Below are 19,856 nucleotides of genomic sequence, written 5' to 3'. Positions count from 1 at the left end.
AATGTATGGTGTGGTAACACTAAATGATCATGTTGTGGTAATGTCGATCTCATTCTATAAGATCGTGATGGGCATGTTCTTCAGTGCTGTCATGGGCTTGATGAATTCTAGCTTTTGAATTATTCATCGTATCTTTGTCCAAATCTTCTTCGCCGTAATTATACTTATCTTCCACAATCATGTTATGGAGGACGATGTACATCATCATGGTGCTTCGAAGTGCCCCATCATTCCACAGTCGAGTAGCCGCTCTAATGATTGGCAAACGAGCTTAAAGTATACCAAAACACCTCTCCACATCCTTCTTGGACCCCTCTTGCTTTGCTGCAAAGGTTTTTTCCTTTGCTATATGTGGATTTGTTGATGTCTTGATAAAAGTGGACCACCAGGGATAAATTCCGTCAGCTATATAGTACGCCCCCGAGTACACAGTACCGTAGATTTCATACGTAATTTGAGGCGACTCTCCCCTCAACACGTCGTTGAAAATAGGTAATTGATCAAGAACATTTCATTCATTTTGAGTTCCTGGAACACCTAAGAATGCATACCAAAACCATGTATCAAATGATGCAATCGCTCTAAAATCATTGACCCTACGAATGCATGTATTTTGGTCAATACTTCCATGAACTTGGGCAATTTTTCCATTGCCAATGCATACAGTCAATACTTCCAATCATGCTAGGAAAACCTCGACCCTCAGCTTTCTGAGGTTTGCTGGTGTGGGTCGATGAAGGTACTATGTGGTATATGAATATTCGATTGTGATGCGGAACCTATTACGGGACACAAGAATAGTGGATTCTCCAATCCTCGGTATCTCATCAATCACATCTACAGATGCCCCATATGTAAGCATTTGCAAGGCAGCCGTGATCTTTTGCACAAGAAGAAGACCTAAATTATTCGCAGCATTCTTCTTTTGTTCAAATTAATTGTCAAGGTTGGAAATAGCAACCATGATTTTGTTAAACAACTATGGTCGTATCCTAAATCCTCTACGAAAATAACTTGCCGGGTAAAAACAATTTGGAATAAAGTAACCTTGCAACAGATTCTCACCTTAGGTTTCCCTACCTCAGTTTGGGTGCACGACCAATGCTTAAGCCACTTGCTTCTTGGTTATGGTGACTGACTGCTGCAATCACTTGCACCACTTGAAGCGTTGATGCTTCTCTACGCCTTCGGTGTTGGGCACGTCTCCTTATTCGTTGTTTATCTTCTCCCTTGTCTTTGTGTTCTTCTTTCTCATGCAACCTTCTCAGGTTATCCATTGTTGAAAGTACTTTTGTTTTGTAAAAATCTACGAATTAAGATGAGTAGGGAGATGAAGGAGGCTTGGTGTGAGTACATCTAGTGGTTTGAAGGCTTTTTATGGAGAAAAATGAGAAAATTATAAGATTGGATAATGACATGTGGCACTACATGAATGTTCAAGAATCTTACAAAAAAACTGATTGAATTTTACTAATGAATAATGACACATGACACTATTTGAATGGTCGAAAATTGTAGCAACTACGACATGAATGCCCAAATTGGCTACTTTGGGCTTTGACCCATTGCCAAAGAAAAATGGTACGGACTCCCTTGGGCCTTTTAGAATCCAGATTAGATTTATAGAACAGCAGCAGCGACCAACCAAATCCTTTCCAAAACCTTGGAATTACAAAACTTTACAAAACAGTTACACCGTTTGATTTCTTCCCCTTGTGCTAAACCTAGGGTTTCGACAAACCCTAGCTCGGAGAAGATTGGCGAGCAATTCTGGAGCTAAGGATGGACTTCGACGAGTACGAATACCTGGAGAAGACTGTGCAGGAGAACGACGAGCGGGATCCGAAGAAGAAAACGAAGAAGGAAGGCACCGAGAAGAGCTACAGGAAGAGAGAGGTTGACGACGTCGTTTCGGTGGGGGGTGAGGAGGACGATATGAAGAGCAGTAAGAGGTCAAAGGCTGAGCACGAGAACGGGCGCGAGAAGGATCGGCACCATCGGACTGGGAGGGAGAGGGACCGAGAGAGCGAAAGGGATAAGGAACGGGATCGTGATCGCGGCGAGCGAGAGAGAGACAGAGAGAGGAGTAGCAGAGACAAGGACAAGGAGAAGGATACGGATAAGGACAAGGAGAGAGAAAGAGAGCGGAGGGAGAGGGATAAGGAGAGGGAAAGAGAGAAGGAAAAGGAAAGAGAGAGGAGAGATAAGAGAGAGAGGGAGGACAGACACAGAAGAGAGAAAGAGGAGAAAGAGAGGTCTAGGAGGAGCGTAAGCCGCACCGACCGCGAAGAGAAAGAGAGGCCTCGCCGAAGTAGTGACCGAGAAGATAAAGAGCGGTCTCGCAGAAGTAGGAGCCGCTCCGAGCGTGATAGGGAGAGGGAAATTAGAGAAAGGGAACGAGAGCTTGAGCTGAGGGAGAGCAGGTAATCTCATACGAACGATGCGCTTATGCTTCAGTTTATTAATTTATGTTTGTTTGGTTTCGTAGTTTCATCCCTTTATTGGTTTCCGGTATTTCTACTTGTTGCTCATCGGTGTCGTTGCTAGTGTTTGGATCTGTATATTACATGGTAATGTAAATTGTTTTGTGGGAACAACATATCATGCATTGTTCCTACAATGTTTGGTTATAGTCTCAGGGAATTTAGTTTTTGGCTGATTATTCATTGTTATTTTTTTTTCCATGTCTTTCTGTGCTCGGTATTGGTACTATTTCCTATAGATCGACATTGTACCCTTTTCTTTTTTCACTGTTGATTATTACTTGCTGCGGACTTAACTGTTTTGTTTTGGAGAAAATGTTGGATTTTTGTAATGAAGAATGTATTCAATTTCATTTAGTACACCGGATATTGTGTATCTCAGTAGTTTCACTTAATTATCAAGATTCTTGCTAATAGAGATTACAATTGGAAATACAATGATGAATAGGATAATTTCTTCTTTCATTGTTATTTTATGTCCAACAATGTCACTGAACGTTGATACCAAATGTCTCAAAATACTTTTGTTAATGGATTTGTCTGGCTTATGTGAAGTAATACTTAAACATTTCATTTGAAAGTGGTTAATTATAATAAAGTTTAAAATTATTGAACCATGACAAATGGCATTTAAATAGCAGGAGGTTTAAAGACAAAAAGGAAGCGGTGGAGCCAGAAGCTGATCCGGAAAGGGATCAGAGAACTGTTTTTGCTTACCAGGTATCTGGTTTGCTCTTCAGAAAGTTTATTATATCTGCAATAAATTCTTAGGCCAAATTCCTTCTGTAAGGTTTCTAAGAACTTATGGCTTTGGTAATATGATTACAGATTGGAAAATTATATTTAGTACATGTTGTTAATGGTTCACATCCACAGGAAAATAGTCAGAAATGAGCTGGTTAAAAAAACACGACAATATGTGACACATGAGAGTTCGTTTCAATTGTTAGAATTTTAAAATCAAGTTAGTTTTTGTTCAATTTAAAAATTTTAATTGAACCTAATTTCCGAAGTTTTGGAACCTTATGATTTTCATTTTGCAATATATTTGACTATTTTTTGTTTGGTTAATAATCTGGTGATGACAGATGCCACTGAAGGCAGCTGAACGAGATGTTTATGAATTCTTCTCAAAAGCGGGCAAGGTTGGCTTAACTCCATTCATTCTTTCTTTCTTTTACATTATTAGATGTTTTTTCTTCTTACTTCTCCTTAGGAATATGTTATATAATAGTAGCAGCATACACATGCTATGCATGTGTGAGTTTTAACTATTACAGAACTTTTTTTTGGTTAGAAAAAAAGAGAAAAGTTAGTATTCATAAGTCAGTTTAAAATAAAATTACTACAATGCTCTTCATTTTAAAAGTAATTATTAAGACTCCTTATTAAATTAAGGAAAACTTGATGTAACCAGGATTTTGTACCTTTATTCCTCATTTTATGACACCTGCATGAATTATGATTCTGGTTACTTCTACATATCTAAGAATAACTTCAATCTTGTTGCAATAGACGCTCTTCAAATTGCATGTTATTGAGATTCATTTGCTTCCTGTTGCAGTACATGCTCCTCTGCCTTCAGTTACGACTAATATAATGAGTTTCTATTCTCTCAACATTCTGTGTATGTGGGGTGAGTGAAAATGTACGAATGAGCTATGTGGGCATCTTATGGACACCCCAAACTAGGTGTCCTATCATGCAGTGTCAATATCTGAAGCCTATGTATAAGCCAATTTTCTTTCAAGTACATAAATTTCTAAGTAAGCTGACACTGTCTAATTCTTTTTCTTTCACTTTCAGGTGAGGGATGTACGCCTGATCATGGACAGGAATTCTAGACGGTCAAAAGGAGTTGGGTATGTGCATTTAAATGAAACTGTATCATAGACATGTGTGTGTTCTTTGTAAGATAGATGTTAGTATATCATCCTTTTAGAATCAAGTTTAACTGTATTCTTTAATAAACTAGCAATGCGATAATGATGAGGGATGGTGGGAATACTTTGCACTCATGTTTAATCAATTCATGCTGCGTACTCAAGGTAGATGACAGAAACCTATTTTATATCCTTTCCTGCTTTCTTCGTCTTCGTGTTTTGTGCTATAAGGGCTCCATTCTGAATCCCAGTGCACCTTTTCAAAGTTCTCATCTAATGGTCCTTCCATTTGGTGATATTTATTTTTGATAGTATTTTTTTTAATTGGTAAAATTTATCATGGTAGGGTCAGTGGAGAGTTTTATCTCCATTTCCCTTGGTTCCAGTGTTTCATAAACTCCCAGTCTGGTTGACATCTCTGTGATCTTCCAGTCCTAGTTAAGGCTACATTATATATGTATAATGTATGTTTGTACATGTAATTTTACTGTTTGTGATTCGGATCTTCATTATCAAACTTGTAGCTTCTAGTGAACTAGAAGAGACTTGCTTCAAATTTCCCCCCATTCTGCCCTATTCTTTTGTATTCATTAATAGATCAATTTTTAATGAAATATTTGTTGTTTTCTTTATTTTATTGTGATGAGCTAACATTTTCTTTTATGAGTCATCAGATTCATCAAAAGAAATTCAGCTTGAGCTCTATGCCCTAGAGTTTTTGTTTCCCTACATATCTTGGATATATGCTTTGTAAGTTTTGATTAGAATACTTATGGTATTGTATATTCCATCAAACTTACTGTAAAGGCCCGTTGATATTTGCAGGTATATTGAGTTCTATGATGCAATGTCTGTGCCAATGGCTATAGCTCTCTCTGGTCAACTACTTCTGGGGCAACCTGTAATGGTGAAACCTTCGGAAGCTGAAAAGAATCTTGTTCAGTCCAATGCCATGAGTGGGGCTGCAGGCGTTGTTGGGCCATATGGTGCGGTTGATAGGAAACTGTATGTGGGGAACTTGCATTTTAACATGACTGAGACTCACCTTAGAGAGGTATTTATGCTCAGTTCTTCTAGGTTTAATGTTCTAATATATATTTATGTGTGTGTGTGTGTGAATGAAGTTTTTATAGAGTAAATATTTATATGTAAAGGATAAGGGGATGAAGTAGACCAAATAAAAAACAAATGAAAAGGAGGGAGGTGTAACTCCCCAGTTTATATTTATATACTTAAATACCTTTTACTTTTTTAATCTAAAAATATTTTTTACGAATCTACCCTCTTAAAATATGTGGTCTATTAGCAATTTAGTAACCAAGGGTTTTTACATGGGTTTATGAAAGTTTCGCCTTTTCACTTCTCCCTTATGTGCATATATACATATATAGATTAAATATGCGCCCACGCACATACACACACTGATGTTTTAAAAACTTAGTAGGCTAGCCTGGGTGGTTTTCTTGGCAGGCCCATGGAAAAAATGCCATGCCTTAGTTGTGCTAAACCCTATATATAATTATGTATTTAAATGTAAGCTGACATATATATTTGTAAACTACTGGATGGCTACATATGTGTACATGAGAAATGTATACTTTCACAACAGTAAACACAAAAGAAAGTAAGCAAGGAAGTGCTAGGCTATGATGAACTGTCATTCTGTAGGATTTATTATAGACACCATGAGTAGAATCATAGATAAGCTTATTGAAGTATCACATTTTATGCTGTACTCAGGGTCAGGGAGACCATGCTATAAACTAGGACTATACAGCAGTTGGAAATAGTATTCCCGATTTTGATTTCTGTTATATATTTTGTTATATATTTTGAGTTCTTTTTCTCACAACCATATATTTCTATGTTGACTGCTCAGATTTTTGAACCATTTGGACCAGTGGAACTTGTGCAACTTCCCCTTGATCTTGAGACAGGACAGTGCAAGGGTTTTGGCTTTGTTCAAGTCAGTGTTTACTTCTCATTGTATGTTTAGATGATTTTTATGTTTGGTTGGTGCTTATATATTTGTTTGTTATGTTGATAGTTTGCTCATCTAGAACATGCAAAGGCAGCTCAAAGTTTGAATGGAAAGTTGGAGATTGCTGGTCGAACTATCAAGGTAGGCTTGTATTTTTTGTAAAAGTTACGATGGGAAGTTGAATATTTAAAGTTCCTAGTTTACTATGGTGGCTGCTTGTCAGCAGCTAGAACTTTGGTAGCTATTTTTTGTGAGGAATCATGGCGAACACTTATTTGACACTTTGTGTGTAGGTTTCATCTGTTACAGATCATGTTGGATCTCAAGAGGCTGGAGCAAAATCTGCAGACTTTGATGATGATGATGGTGGTGGTTTGGTGAGTTTCAAAATTTTCATTATGTTCCGTTCATGTATATTCAAAGGAAAAAAAATTTGAATGTCAAATGAATGTGAATATTAATAAAATATCAGTGCGTTGACTAAATTTTGAGTGAAATATATTGATAAAGAGTATTTACAAAAGGGAATTAGTATTGCCACTCCAAAAATTTAATTTTGACTCCTCGTAAGAGTATTCTTTCTAAATATAGAAAGTTTGGAGTGCACAATTAGATTTTTGGAGTGCAAATAACAATTCCCTTATAAAATATTGTATCCAATCTTAAAGACACACCTAGAAAAAATAGGTTATTATTGATGTCTAATACTCTACACACACACACACACACTCTCTCTCTCTCTAGGGTTTAGGTCAGCCCTTGGAGTCTTTATTAACTGCATAGATATCTAATACTGTGCATGTAGTATTATATACTTGCATGTATACATATTACTGAATAATCCAATTTTTACAAAAGAAACGTCCTCTCTAATGTTAAGTGCTTTTCTTTGCAGTCTTTAAATGCCCAATCTAGAGCACTGCTAATGCAGAAGCTGGATCGCACTGGTATTGCCACAAGGTTCGCATCCATATTTCCTCACTGGTTTCTGGTAATTATTTTGTTTTCCTATTTCTGATTGCCTCCCTTTTGGCAGTATTGCGGGGTCTATTGGAGTTCCTGGGCTGAATGGGGCAGCTCCTAATCAACGAGCTGTTACGTTGCCTATCAATGGTCAAGCTGCAGTCTCTGCTCCTATTCTTCCAGCAGCAGTTGCAGTCAATGAACCCGTTGGAAACCCCAGCGAATGTCTACTACTGAAGAATATGTTTGATCCAGCCACTGAGGTCGGTGTTCTTTGCAATAATTGTTCACTCTCTTCCCTAAATGAGTTTGTAGTCTAAAATTCAGTATCATGTTGCAGAGGGAGCCAGATTTTGATGTAGACATTAAAGAGGATGTCGAAGAAGAATGTTCAAAATATGGCCGGGTGAAGCATATTTATGTGGACAAGTAAGTGCTTAAATATGAATAATAAGCATGCAATTATTATATGAATGTCTTGTTTGTGTAATATTATTGCAAGATGCTGTTAATAGTTATGAAATACTTTGCAAACTTGGGGATGGGCACCGTTTGTGTTGGGGGTTGTTAGGTTGAGGCCCAAGTTCCAACCAGTCTCACCTTACAGGGTGGAGAAAATTGGAAAGTAGAACTGACAAGGGAGGTTCAACTCTCACCCCAACCCAATTCAACAAGGGTCGGGTGTTCCGTTTGAGAATAGAGGCATCGAAACGGAAAGGAGCCCACTGCAAAGCCATCTGAAATACATGGAAATATAAATAATTTTTAGTAGGTGCCTCTATTTCAAGAGAATAAATAATTTTTGGTAGAGGCCTCTATTCTCAAAACCCTTGTAACAATGAGAACTAATATAATTTTTGTTACGTTGAATATTTTTCAAGAAAATAAATAATTTGTCACATTGAATGATGAAATATTTTTATAAAATCCTGGCTAAGACACAAAGAATCTTCTGTATTTACAATATTTATTTTGTTTGATAATATGAAAAGCTACTTAGAGTACAAAGGCAGTTCTTTCCTGCTAGTTTCTACATACATGTGTTGTGTTTGATATGTCAGGAGGTAAATTCAAAACTGAATTAGTCTTTCTTCTCCTAATTTGCTCTGTTTGGATACAGAAACAGTGCTGGTTTCGTGTACTTGCGGTTTGAAGCTGTGGAAGCAGCTGCTGCAGCTCAACGTGCAATGCATTTGAGATGGTTTGCGGGAAGGCTGATTTCAGCCCTGTTTATGGTAACATGCCTCTCCCTTTCTGACGTCAAGTATGTTTTTGGTAACTTTCCATTTCTGATGTCAAGTATGCTTTTGGTAATTCCTGTGTGGATCTGAAAAAATAGATGTAAGGGCTCGTTTGGTGCAAAGGATTGGATTGAAATGGATCTCTCTAATGTCAAGGCATGTTACGGGAGAAATGAAGCAATTATGACCCACTAGAGGGTAGAAGATGTATTACTTAGGAAGATAACTTGTCCATTCCAATCTTCTAATCCACTTTAAATGAATAATCCACCTTCAATTTTCCTTGAAATCGGAGAATTATCTATTCTGAGCCAATATATGCACCAAACGAGGCCTTAATACTCCAATCCAATCTTACGAGTGTGTGTGTACCGATAATTTAAGATATCAAGTATTCTTCTTGGACTTCTTTGTTATAGCACTCGGAAACTTTTCTGACAATAAGTTTGAGTTGACTTTGTTCTTAATTAAAAATTTCGTCAAAACTGAGGATGCAGTGTAGATCTTAGTTAGCTGGCGCTCCCTGTTAACTGTGAAGTTGATTTCTCGTTGCCGCACCCTTTTCTTTTGGTTTCGTTTCATGAACAATCTTGTTTCTCATCGGCTTTCGGTGTCTGCTGCAGCAACCACAAGTTTACGAGGCAAAGTTTGGAGCTTAAACCACTGCTCAGATGCAGGAACGGAAGAATCTTTGCGGACATGCATCGGGTGTTTTTAGTTCAAGGATTGTCTGTTTGTGTTTTAGGATACCAAATTTTCTAGTTTTATCCTACACATGTAATATTATTACATCGAATGCATGACAACCGTGGAAAAATGTGTTATTTGTTCCCCAACCCTTCTTTTTATATTAATTAATGTTTAGTGGTCAATTAATTATCCCGCTTAGTGTTTTTCGTTCCTGGACTTTAGATGCGATCATACAAACTCAGATGCATCGGGCTTTCCTTTTAACCCTTTGTTTTCTGGTGATTTTGTTCTTTGAGTCGAGTATCACCCTCTTGTTAACTCAAATTTCTCGTCTCTGATTTGGGATTTAAGCTTTCTTCCTCTCTAATTGTTGTTTCTGGCCGCAAGTCACCGTCGAGCGGCCATTGCTTTTCTACTCATCGAGTGTTTCCTCTACGGATCTTATTTGAGGACATGCTTTAGCACTATTGGGTAGGATTATGGGAGCGCTCCGCTCATGGTGTTGGTGGCTTGCTCACCCCTGCTTCATGTGTTGGATAATTTCCTTCATGTGGCTTTAGTTGACGGGAAGCATAAACAACTCCTCTGCCAGATTGCATTAAAACATGTCCTTGTAATGATGCATCAGTGTAAGCTATGTAACCGGCATCTCTTTCAGAAATGATTTAACACTAGCGCAGTCGTTAATTGAATTTTTAATTCTTGGAATGATTCTTCACATTCACCAATCCAAATAAATTTAACTCCCTTGTGTGTTAACCTGGTCATGGGAATCCTTAACAAATCTTCTATAATAGCCGGCCAAACATAGGAAGCTTTGTATGCCATGTACATTTTTCTGCTCAATCCAATTCAAGACTGCTTCTACTTTTGAAGGATCCACTACAATGCCTTTGTTTGAGATGACATGTCTTGAGAATTTCACTTCAGTCAACCAAAATTCACATTTGCTTAACTTAGCATATAACTTATTCTCCTTCAAAGTCTGTAAGATAGATAAACGTTCCTCATGTTCTTTCTCGGTCCTTAGCATAGATGAGAATGTTATCAATAAATTCAATAACAAACTAATCAAGGTAAGGTTGAAAAATTTGATTCATTAAATCCAAGAATGCTGCTGGTGCATTCGTTAAACCAAAAGGCATAACCAAAATTCGTAATGCCTATCGAGTTTGGAAAGCTGTCTTTGGTATATCTTCTAGTTTAATTCGAAGTTGATCATAACCAAAACAAAAACGAAGATCAATCTTTGAGAAATATCGAGCAACTTTCAGTTGAACAAATAAATCATCATTCTAGTCAATGGATACTTGTTCTTTATGGTGATTCTATTCAGCAAACGGCAATCAATACACAACCTAAGGGTTTGATCACTTTTCTTTACAAACGGTGTAGGAGCACCCCAAGGTGATGTACTAGGCCGAATAAAACCCTTCTCTTCAAGTTCTTGAAGTTGCTTTTTCAGTTCTTTCAATTCCACTGGTGCCATAATATGAAGGTATGGATATGGGTGATGCACTGGATATGTCTTATACCCTCCAACATCATTTGAGCGATTGGTCTCACATAATCAACTTTTGTCTTATCCAAAACTGAATCAGGTTTTGGAACACTCTTATTCCCATAAATTTCTTAACACAAATCAGTAATACCTTCAAATCGTTTGAGCAAATCCATTCCAAATATTACATCATAATCCAGCAAGTCCAACAACACGAAATCACATTCAAGCTTATGATGCAATATATCTATTGTGCATGACTTGCACACAATCCACCAAAGCAGATTCAATCAATAATGGAAATTTCATAAATTTAGACTCTAATCCCAAAGTGGATGCAAAGGATGCAGAATAAATGATCTTCTAGCACCAGGGTCTCTACTTTTTCCTTAATCTCAGCTATTTACACCAAAAATGCCAGCCGTACTACCTACCTAACATACAATCACTTGTTAAAACATCAGTCGTCTTAAACGGACTTAACAGCTCTAAATGGTCCTCATCTCTCTCCGAGTCCGAACTAATATAGATGACGGAAGGTGGACTGACGACAAATTCCAGCAAAATGCCGTCGAGTTTGAAGTCGGCTGGTGTTGGTAATGCATCCACTCTCCATCTCTCTTGTTTCTGGGATGTTTGGATGAGGTTTTTGAACTATGTGTTGAAGTTCTAACCCCTGCATGCACCCTCATCTCTATTTCCAGTTTCCGGCCAGAGACGGAGGACAAACTCCAGCGAGTTTGAGCCACGACTCACCCCTAATTCTTAACACGTTAACAGAAAAGGGAATTCGCATTGTGGATTGTGTGCAGCAAGAGATTCAAATTTCCAATTCAGAGCATTACAAAAAGATGGATGATATAACAAGACAAAGAAGTCCCAATTTCTACTAGAAGCTCTAGAAGTCCCAATTTCTGCTCCTAGATGTATGCCGCACCTTCCCCTTCTAGAAGTCCCAATTTCTGCCACAAAACACATTGTTTCTAAAATCCCTAGAAAGGTGGCGCCTCTCCCTCTTCCAGAAGCTCTAGAACCTGCAATCCTTTTCCCATTCCTCCTTGGTCTTTGCCGTGTAACCCTAGTCATTTTCCCCTAGGATTGTGCAATCCTTTTCCCTTCAGAAATTGTGAAAACCCTAGCCTATAAATACATGTCTTTGCCGCATATATTGATCCATCCATTCATTCATTCAATCATTCATACATTCAGCCATAAAACACCCTAATTCACCTTAGTGCCGCAACAAAGAAGGAAGGAGAAGAAGACTTGTGCAATATGCCATCCAAGGGAGTGCTGTGCATGCCATTGGAGTGTGGAGCATTTCTGGGTTCTTTCTATCCTTAGTTTTAGTTCAATGTTTGTTTTAATTTGGTTTTCAATTATGATGAACATGAGGAATTAATTTCTTTATAGTTGGAGGTGAATTCGAAGCTATGATTATATGTTTTATATGAATTGATTACATCCAGTTATTATTTCTTGAGTCTTGAATGTGATTTGCTTATCTGAGTTATCAAAACTTGTTTATGTATGTTGGTTGAGGGTCAACACTTAATTTGCATGCATGAATTTGATGCTAGAGTATAAGGGAGTTTCACGTAATACTTATGAACTTATATTCACAAGTAGTGGAAGTCACTAGTCATGATTGTGTTAAGAGAATCCTTGGCAGGAGTCTCATGCGTTTCATAGTGATGAATGCCTTGTCAATGCTTATGATTTTCATAAAACTTAATGTTTGATATGTATCTCTATTATGCGTTTCATATAGAGAACTTGAGAAAGATAATTTGATTGTAATGTGTATTCATTCAATTCAATGAAATAAGGGAAATATGATGGTTGGTTGTGCGATGCAATTAACTTGGGGCGTTGTCGTTCATAGTCTAAAGGAATAATAACTGGAAATTGGTTTATATGCATATGTCGTGTGTGGAGAAGGACCCTCTAACTAGCCTTTCACCCTTATCAATTCACCAAATTCGTTTTTATAAAGTGTTTTATGCAAAGTTTTTGTTTTAAGTTTTAAATTCGTCAAAAACATTCCCCCTTTCATTAAGTCTTGTTATTTGAGTTAAATTCTGTTTTCTTTTAGTCTTTTGAGTCAAGTTAAGTTTTATTTTCGTCAAAATCACTTGTTAGGTCTAGAATTGAGTCTTTTTGATTGTTTGTTGCTGTCTTGAGTGTTTTAAGTTGGTTTTGAGTCTATAGAGTCTAGTTTAGTGTTTTTGAGTCTTATTTGTGTTGTTAGCATCCCTAGTTAATCCCCGGTCTAGAATGATCCCTACTTGCATATATACTACAATTGTCAACAATAGGGTTTAATTTGTGTGTCAAGTTAATTTTCACATCAAAACGCTTTAAAAAGTGAACGAAAATAGTTAATAAATTCATAAACCTTTTGTTGTGCTCATACACTTTCGCAATTTAGTTTTTAATCTGGATCCTAATAACTGACCCATAAGGACAACTACTTCTAGCACTAGTGTATAGGGCATTTCTAAGGTGTGGACGTTAGAAATACAACTTGTGTGCATACTGCAATCAAACGATGGTGATTTGCTGAGCTTATGGGTAAAACCAAGTTGTTGTGACCCAATGTAATTAAAATGTTTATTTATTTTTTATTCAATGCATATGCATTTGTTAGAGAGAAAGTTTGCACGTTGAAGAGGGGAAGAAAGAGAGGCGGAGACATGGAGCTGGGGTGAGGATCGATTTTAGTTGGGCTGAAGCTGCACTGCGACTGCAACCTAGTAATCTTATACCTTCAAATTTTTTTTCGTTCACTAGGGGTGTTTTTGTCAGTGAGAAAGGGGGAAAGTAATCTTATGCCTTTAATTGTTTTCGTTCATTAGGGTGTTTGGTTGGCGAGAGAGGGGGAGATTAGGGTTGTCTTTGGTGGGAAAGAGAGGCAATGAGAGGGAGTTGGAGAAGGTTGAGATCATTCGATTCCAGGTCAATTGATTGGGACCTGGTAAATCCTATACCTTTAATTAATTAATTAATTTATTTTTTATTTGTTCATTGGGTGTGTTTTTATTGGAAAGAGGGATATGTGAGGGTTGTAGTCGGGGCAAAAAAACGCTCGTATGGACAAGGGCTACCACTTTCGTAAAGGACAGAAGTCCAAACCTTATACCCATAATGCAGAATCTGTAGCGGCTAATACTAACCATCGAATTATCATTTACGCTTTGATTGGGCATCGCCGTAAGGGTTTTTCGGTAATTCTATTTTCAAAGTATCATCTTTTAGTGGAATCCAAAAGGAGAACGGTTTGAATCGTTGACATCACATTCAGAATGTTGTAGTTTGTTGAAATATTGCTCGATGTTTACTAAGTTTTAGAAACGTTGATTCTAGCCCCAACATAGTGAATGGGTTTAAAGCTTTAACGACCCATGGGTTGCACATGTCCTAAAGTAGGAAAAAAGACCCAAAATAAAATGCGAGACAATAGGAGTCAGCGGTCTAGGAGGCGATAAGACCGTCACCAGAAAGCCCTAATCTCTCTCTCTCACTCTCCGTTTTTCTTAATTATAATTTCTTATTTATTAATTAAATATTATTATGGGAAGTGCAAAAACAAACGGGGTACTACTACTAAGGGTGGCTTTTGGGGCGTATTTTCAAATTAGAAAGAAAAAGCTCTAAATTTGTGTCAGATTCCCTCCTTTAACTCGCTTTCCTAAAAGGTACAATGAAACCGTAATTAAAGTCTCCTCTCTTCTTCTGTCTATATATGTGTATACATGCATGTCTTTGTTGGGTTTGTTCATGGTTTGGTGGTTTGTTTGTGTTGCTATTTGGGTGCACAGTAGATGGATAGGTTTCAGAGGGTGGAGAAGCCCAAGGCGGAGGCTGCGCCGATAAACGAGAATGAGATTCGTATAACAGCTCAAGGTAGAATGAGGAATTATATTACTTATGCCACCACTCTCTTCCAGGTCCTTCCTCCTCCTCCTTTTTTCTCCATTTCATTTTTTTCTAATTGTGCATTAATTTCTCTGAGGCTTTACCTTGAAATGATTGTATCTTATGTAGGAGAAAGGATTTAATGAAATTATTCTCAAGGCAATGGGCAGAGCTATCAATAAAACTGTTATGATTGCTGAGCTAATAAAGGTGAGCGACTTGTGACCTCTACGTATGGCATATGCATGTGCTTCGTGTGTCTATGAGTGTTTACGTATAAACTTATTTTCTGATAAAGCTTTTCTGTTTCCAGAGAAGGATTGTTGGTCTTCATCAGAATACTTCTATTGGATCAACTGATATTACTGACGTGTACGAGCCCCTGGAAGAAGGCCTGCTTCCGTATGAAACCATATTCTTCTATGCTACACTATGAATATGCACATGTGATTTTTTTCTTGTTTCACTTCATAGTGGCATAATTTGCTTTGTTTTTGTTGCAGTGTAGAGAGTACTCGGCATGTTTCAATGATCACTATTAGCTTGTCGAAGAAGGAGCTTGATACATCCTCTACAGGGTAAATCATTTAGAACTTGGTTTCTGTTTGGATGCTGTAGTGACATTCTATCTCTGGTGTATCATGATCGTTTTATTTTTTATTACTATGGTTTTCTGAACTGGTATACAAAATGAATAGATGAACTATGCTACCTCGGTCAGGATTCTATAAGTTGTGAATAGCAGTATAAATTTGGTACTTTTTTGGCATTTAAACCGTACATAGTTGCTGGTTCCTAGAATGCCCATTATATTAGGGAAATTAGCTATTCTAGAAATATTACAAATCTGTTATGCTTAATTAGAAAGATTGATACTGATATAAACATGAGTGATAAGAGCTGAAAGAGTGATTTGTCTAAAGCACCACTGTGAAGATATGATATTTAAATAGTGTAGATATTGATGATATAACATTGAGATAGTGTAGGTATTATTGGTACAATCAGTATGTAATGGGATACATAAAGTAGATAGTGTGGATAAGATATCCGTATTGTTTCGTGTGACCTATAAATATATAAATTACTGGTATGCACTAGATATATTATCTAGTTTTTGGATATCCGTATTGTTCATGATATTGTGGATATTGATGATGATAGCAGTAGGTAATTGTCATTATGGGATTACTATGGTTGTCTTTATACATTGGACATACTGTCAATATGTTCACAATATTGTTCATATTAAGTTCTCCTCTTTCTACATCAAGGCTCTTCGGCACCTTAATTGGATATCTGTTAGTTTCAGCAACTACATAAACAAAGGCTCATGATTCTAGAAAACACAAATAATGAAAATAATTGCCGAGATGCTTCAGTTTTGGCTCCATGCTCCAACAAACCAAAATAAAAACTATACTCATATTGACTCAAGGCTTGATGCTTCAGTTTGGTTCCTAAATAATAAACATACATGCCTAGCTTCCATTTTCGGGGACAACTTGATAAGGCTTCAGAGCAAGGGGACATCATTAGATATGAAATGGTATGCAAAAGATTTGGCCCACATCTTCTTCACCACCTTTAAAACAAATATTAGATCTAAGTTTTTGGATAGGTACCTGATATTTGGTCTGATGTTCATTGATGTGAGTGAGAGAGAGAAAGATGTTGATTGTGGAGGTTAGTGTGATATGTTGAGGGGTATCCAGTCATTTCATATCCAAAATCTTTCTATAATAGCAACGATCTTCTATCCTTTTATTTTAGCACCGACTGTTTGAATTTGTTTTAAAACAGCCAGTTTCCCATTATATTATCATGCATATTAGAGCCTAAAAGTGCACAAATGTGTGATAAAACTCATGGAGATTATATAAGTATGTGGTTTGATAGTTGGGAATTCTATCCTTATCTTTCATTTTTCTGAATGCATATATATAAAACCCTAAACCCTACTTTTCTTTTATTCGAATTGATACAGATATCAATCCCCTCTTCCGATTGACCAAGTGAAACAATTGAATAATTTTGAGGATGATGGAGGTGATATGATATGTCTTTGTTCATGTGTATGAAGTTACTTCTATACTATAACCATGTCAATTTATATTGATTTAATTATGTGCAAACCAGACGGTTCGCCTGGATTCCGAGCCAGGGGTCGTGGTGGCCGAAGAAGAGGTAGGGGTAGAGGTATTGCTTTCTGCTCTAAAATTATGTATGCATTTTGTTTACGGTGTCATTATAAGTTCTTAAAATGGAGTTAAAATTTTTCTTTTCAAAAAATATCAAACACCATTATACCAGTACCCATGATAATTGACTGAGATTTTCGTTACAAGTGATTTAAATTGCTTATCAGGTTTTTCTCTGGTTCATGTTACTATGTGTGCAGGAAACTACAATGGATTTGGGGATTATAATGGAGATGGTTGGGATGGTGGGCGTGGTTATGGTGGCAGAGGTAGAGGCCGTGCAAGAGGTGGTTCTTTTAGGGGTCGTGGACAAGGTTATGGTCAGTTAGGTGGATACTATGATTATGTTGAAGGTGCACCTACCCAAGGCCATGGTATGTTTTTCTATTATCTATACCATTATATTCAATTTATTTCCTTTAAGGCTTTTTAGCCAAAATAGTCCCTGAAATTTGCATAACTCCTCATTTTGTTTCCTGAGATTTGATATCAATAAAAGTGGTTGCTGATATGTCTACCAGCAATCATTTTGGTCATTCCGTTAAATAAGGACCAAAATGACAAAAATACCTTCTATTTAATAAACAATTGATGACATTTTTGTCATTTTATCCTTATTTATTGTAAACTTTTCATGTAAGGACCAAAATCATTGATGGTGGACAAACTTAGAGATCACTTCTATTGATTTCAGATCTCAGCTACCAAAGTGAGGGTAATGCCAATTTCAGGGACCATTTTGGCTAAAAAGCCATTAATCGTACTCCAATTACACTTAGTTCTTTGAACGTATATATGTTAGCCGCTTTATGTTTGTCTTGTTCTTTGAACGTATATATGTTAGCAGTTTTATGTTTTGTCTGCATGTCACTAATAATGTAGTTTATCAGCACAAGATTCATATGGTTTTAGAACTAGATTTTTCTTTGAACCTGGTTGTAAAGACATTATGTACGATCTGTTAAATTCATTTCTTAGTTTTTTTATTTTGTTTTAATTTTTATGTTTTGGGTCTAATATATCCTTGACCAGTGTGCTTTTTATTATAAGCTAATATTGATGGTTTTGGCATAATGCATTTAGCACTATACTTGGTGCTGAGCAACAAGTCCTTGAAAAGGGTTTCTCCATAGCATAAAGTATAGCACGGTCAACCATTTAGATTTTAGTTTTCAATTTTTGCTTTTTGGTCAGAAATAAGTAGGAAATAAGAGGAAGAAAGGAGGGGATGAATAAGGCTAGAGGAAGGTGGTGGGAAGGAAATGAGGAAATGCACATGGAATGGTACAAAACATGAAACCAAAAACTGAAAAGCAATTTCTTATTAATCGATTTTTATTTTGTATGTCGCTTCATGTGCATTTCTTCCCCCTTCCTCCTACCATACTCCCTGCATTCTTCGTCATCTACTCTTCCATCTACTTTCTCTCTATATCTAATGAAAAAAAACTGAACTAAAAACCAAATGGTTATCAAACAGGCTTTTAGAAAGTGAAAACTTTTGCGTTGCCAAACAATCAATTATTTCCTAAGTATTGTGTGCTTCGCATCATTGGAATGTTGGAATGTTTGTTAAGTTCCATAAGTAATCTGATAAAGATGCCATTTGAAGGTCTGGTAGGGCGTGGTCGAGGCAGAGGAAGGGCCCGTGGGCGTGGTCATAATACCAGATTGGATGGACAAGCACCTGCTGCTTGAGCAGATGTTTGGTTAAGTGCAAATGTGTGTGGACTTGAAAAAGTTGACATATGGGATGCCTACTCTGCTTGCTTATCTCTTGGTGAAGTTTGCTTATATCTATGGGCACCGGCTTTCTTTCGAGTTTTCTCAATTGTTGTGATGCTTGAAATTTTGTTTTGTAGGTCGTGAGGTAGGAGTACTTCAGTAGTTATTGCTACTAATTAAGTGTATTTATACACCACCTTACAAAAGTTGTAAAATGATTTTTTTCTTTCTTTCATAGAAATAATAGAGCACTGCATTCTTTTATTCTTTACATGAATTTTCCATGCTAACTGTAACAGAACATCATTCAGTCTCCCCTCCTTTCATTCAAATACTTGCAAAGTTTTAACAAGTTATTAATTTTGTCCTGGGTAAATTGCAAAAACATACCTCAACTACTAGTCGAACTACAATGTCATACCTTATCTTAAAACATTGCAATGTCATACGTGGAGTTCCATGGTGTACCGCCATGTACCTTTCTTGCCAAAATTTGGCCATGTCATTTTAAAAATATTATAAAATTTAAATTTGAAATTTTGTTTAAAAGGTTTCAAATTTTGAATCTTAAAGTTTTCCTGCCTAAATTAGTCCACGTCATATAAAAATATTTTAAAATTTAAAAAAAAATTGTGACATTTTCCATTTGTGAATCCTACATATTCTAGCCAAAAAGTTGAAACCTTCAATATTGAAAGGTAATACAACTCAAACATGTAAAGTTCCACATAAACACATGATGAGCACAAAATTTTAACACAATTTTCACATCGAAAATAACAACTAAAAGCATTTGCAAAGTCCAAAATGATTATACTCACCCAAATCTGCATTAAGCATTGTTAGGGATCCAAAAATTCGCAGTGCACTAGTTCAAAGATAACCCAAAAACCCCACATAATCCATCTACCATCCATAACCCAAAATACAATTAGTGCAAATCAGTACATTTCCAACCACCCAAATTAGTTCAAAAAACCTAACTAAATCCAACATCTTTGTCCTCTTACTTGTGCAGATGTGGATGCCTAGAAGAAAGTACAAAATTAATAAAGGATTAAAAGATTAAAAGATTAAAGGATTTAGAAAGGATCAAAATTTTACCTGTTTGTCCATTGGAGGAAGATGTCTATGATGGGTCCTTGCATTATGACTTTCTTTTTTGCATATAGTGCACTACAAACAACCTTGCCTTTTCCTTCCTAGCTTAAGTGGGTGAGGAGAACCTTCAGGATTAGTTGGTGGGTTTGTAGGAGTCTGTTGACCATCT

The 19,856-nt window shown here is 36.7% G+C and overlaps 2 protein-coding genes across 6 annotated transcripts; both read left to right on the top strand.

Annotated features, from left to right (window-relative positions):
- The first annotated feature begins 1,642 nt into the window (after positions 1 to 1,642).
- Positions 1,643 to 9,430, top strand: LOC125476158 (RNA-binding protein 39-like). Of its 2 annotated transcripts, none has more exons than XM_048581886.1 (13): positions 1,643 to 2,423; positions 3,125 to 3,203; positions 3,572 to 3,628; positions 4,290 to 4,345; positions 5,192 to 5,420; positions 6,246 to 6,332; positions 6,414 to 6,488; positions 6,641 to 6,724; positions 7,243 to 7,307; positions 7,384 to 7,573; positions 7,651 to 7,739; positions 8,431 to 8,545; positions 9,175 to 9,430. In XM_048581886.1, exons 1-13 carry the CDS (start codon positions 1,783 to 1,785, stop codon positions 9,208 to 9,210), a joined length of 1,803 nt encoding a protein of 600 aa, XP_048437843.1. In that variant the 5' UTR covers positions 1,643 to 1,782; the 3' UTR covers positions 9,211 to 9,430. The 2 variants fall into 2 exon arrangements, with proteins under 2 accessions (XP_048437843.1, XP_048437842.1); XM_048581885.1 differs by having other exon boundaries at positions 3,122 to 3,203.
- A 4,908-nt stretch (positions 9,431 to 14,338) lies between these two features.
- On the top strand, positions 14,339 to 18,850 carry LOC103942166 (ribonuclease P protein subunit p25-like protein). Of its 4 annotated transcripts, none has more exons than XM_048582113.1 (9): positions 14,339 to 14,440; positions 14,564 to 14,692; positions 14,790 to 14,870; positions 14,974 to 15,062; positions 15,164 to 15,238; positions 16,648 to 16,709; positions 16,800 to 16,847; positions 17,062 to 17,235; positions 18,474 to 18,850. In XM_048582113.1, exons 2-9 carry the CDS (start codon positions 14,567 to 14,569, stop codon positions 18,557 to 18,559), a joined length of 741 nt encoding a protein of 246 aa, XP_048438070.1. In that variant the 5' UTR covers positions 14,339 to 14,440; positions 14,564 to 14,566; the 3' UTR covers positions 18,560 to 18,850. The 4 variants fall into 4 exon arrangements, with proteins under 4 accessions (XP_048438070.1, XP_048438068.1, XP_048438071.1 ...); XM_048582111.1 differs by having other exon boundaries at positions 16,800 to 16,859; XM_048582114.1 differs by lacking the exon at positions 18,474 to 18,850 and adding an exon at positions 17,503 to 18,461 and having other exon boundaries at positions 16,800 to 16,859.
- The last annotated feature ends 1,006 nt before the right edge of the window (positions 18,851 to 19,856 follow it).

The sequence above is a fragment of a genome, unplaced genomic scaffold (assembly GCF_019419815.1).
Source record: "Pyrus x bretschneideri cultivar Hongxiangsu unplaced genomic scaffold, Pyrus_bretschneideri_v1 Contig18, whole genome shotgun sequence".
In the NCBI taxonomy this organism is placed as follows: domain Eukaryota; kingdom Viridiplantae; phylum Streptophyta; class Magnoliopsida; order Rosales; family Rosaceae; genus Pyrus; species Pyrus x bretschneideri.
This window is presented reverse-complemented; position numbering and strand designations above follow the sequence as displayed.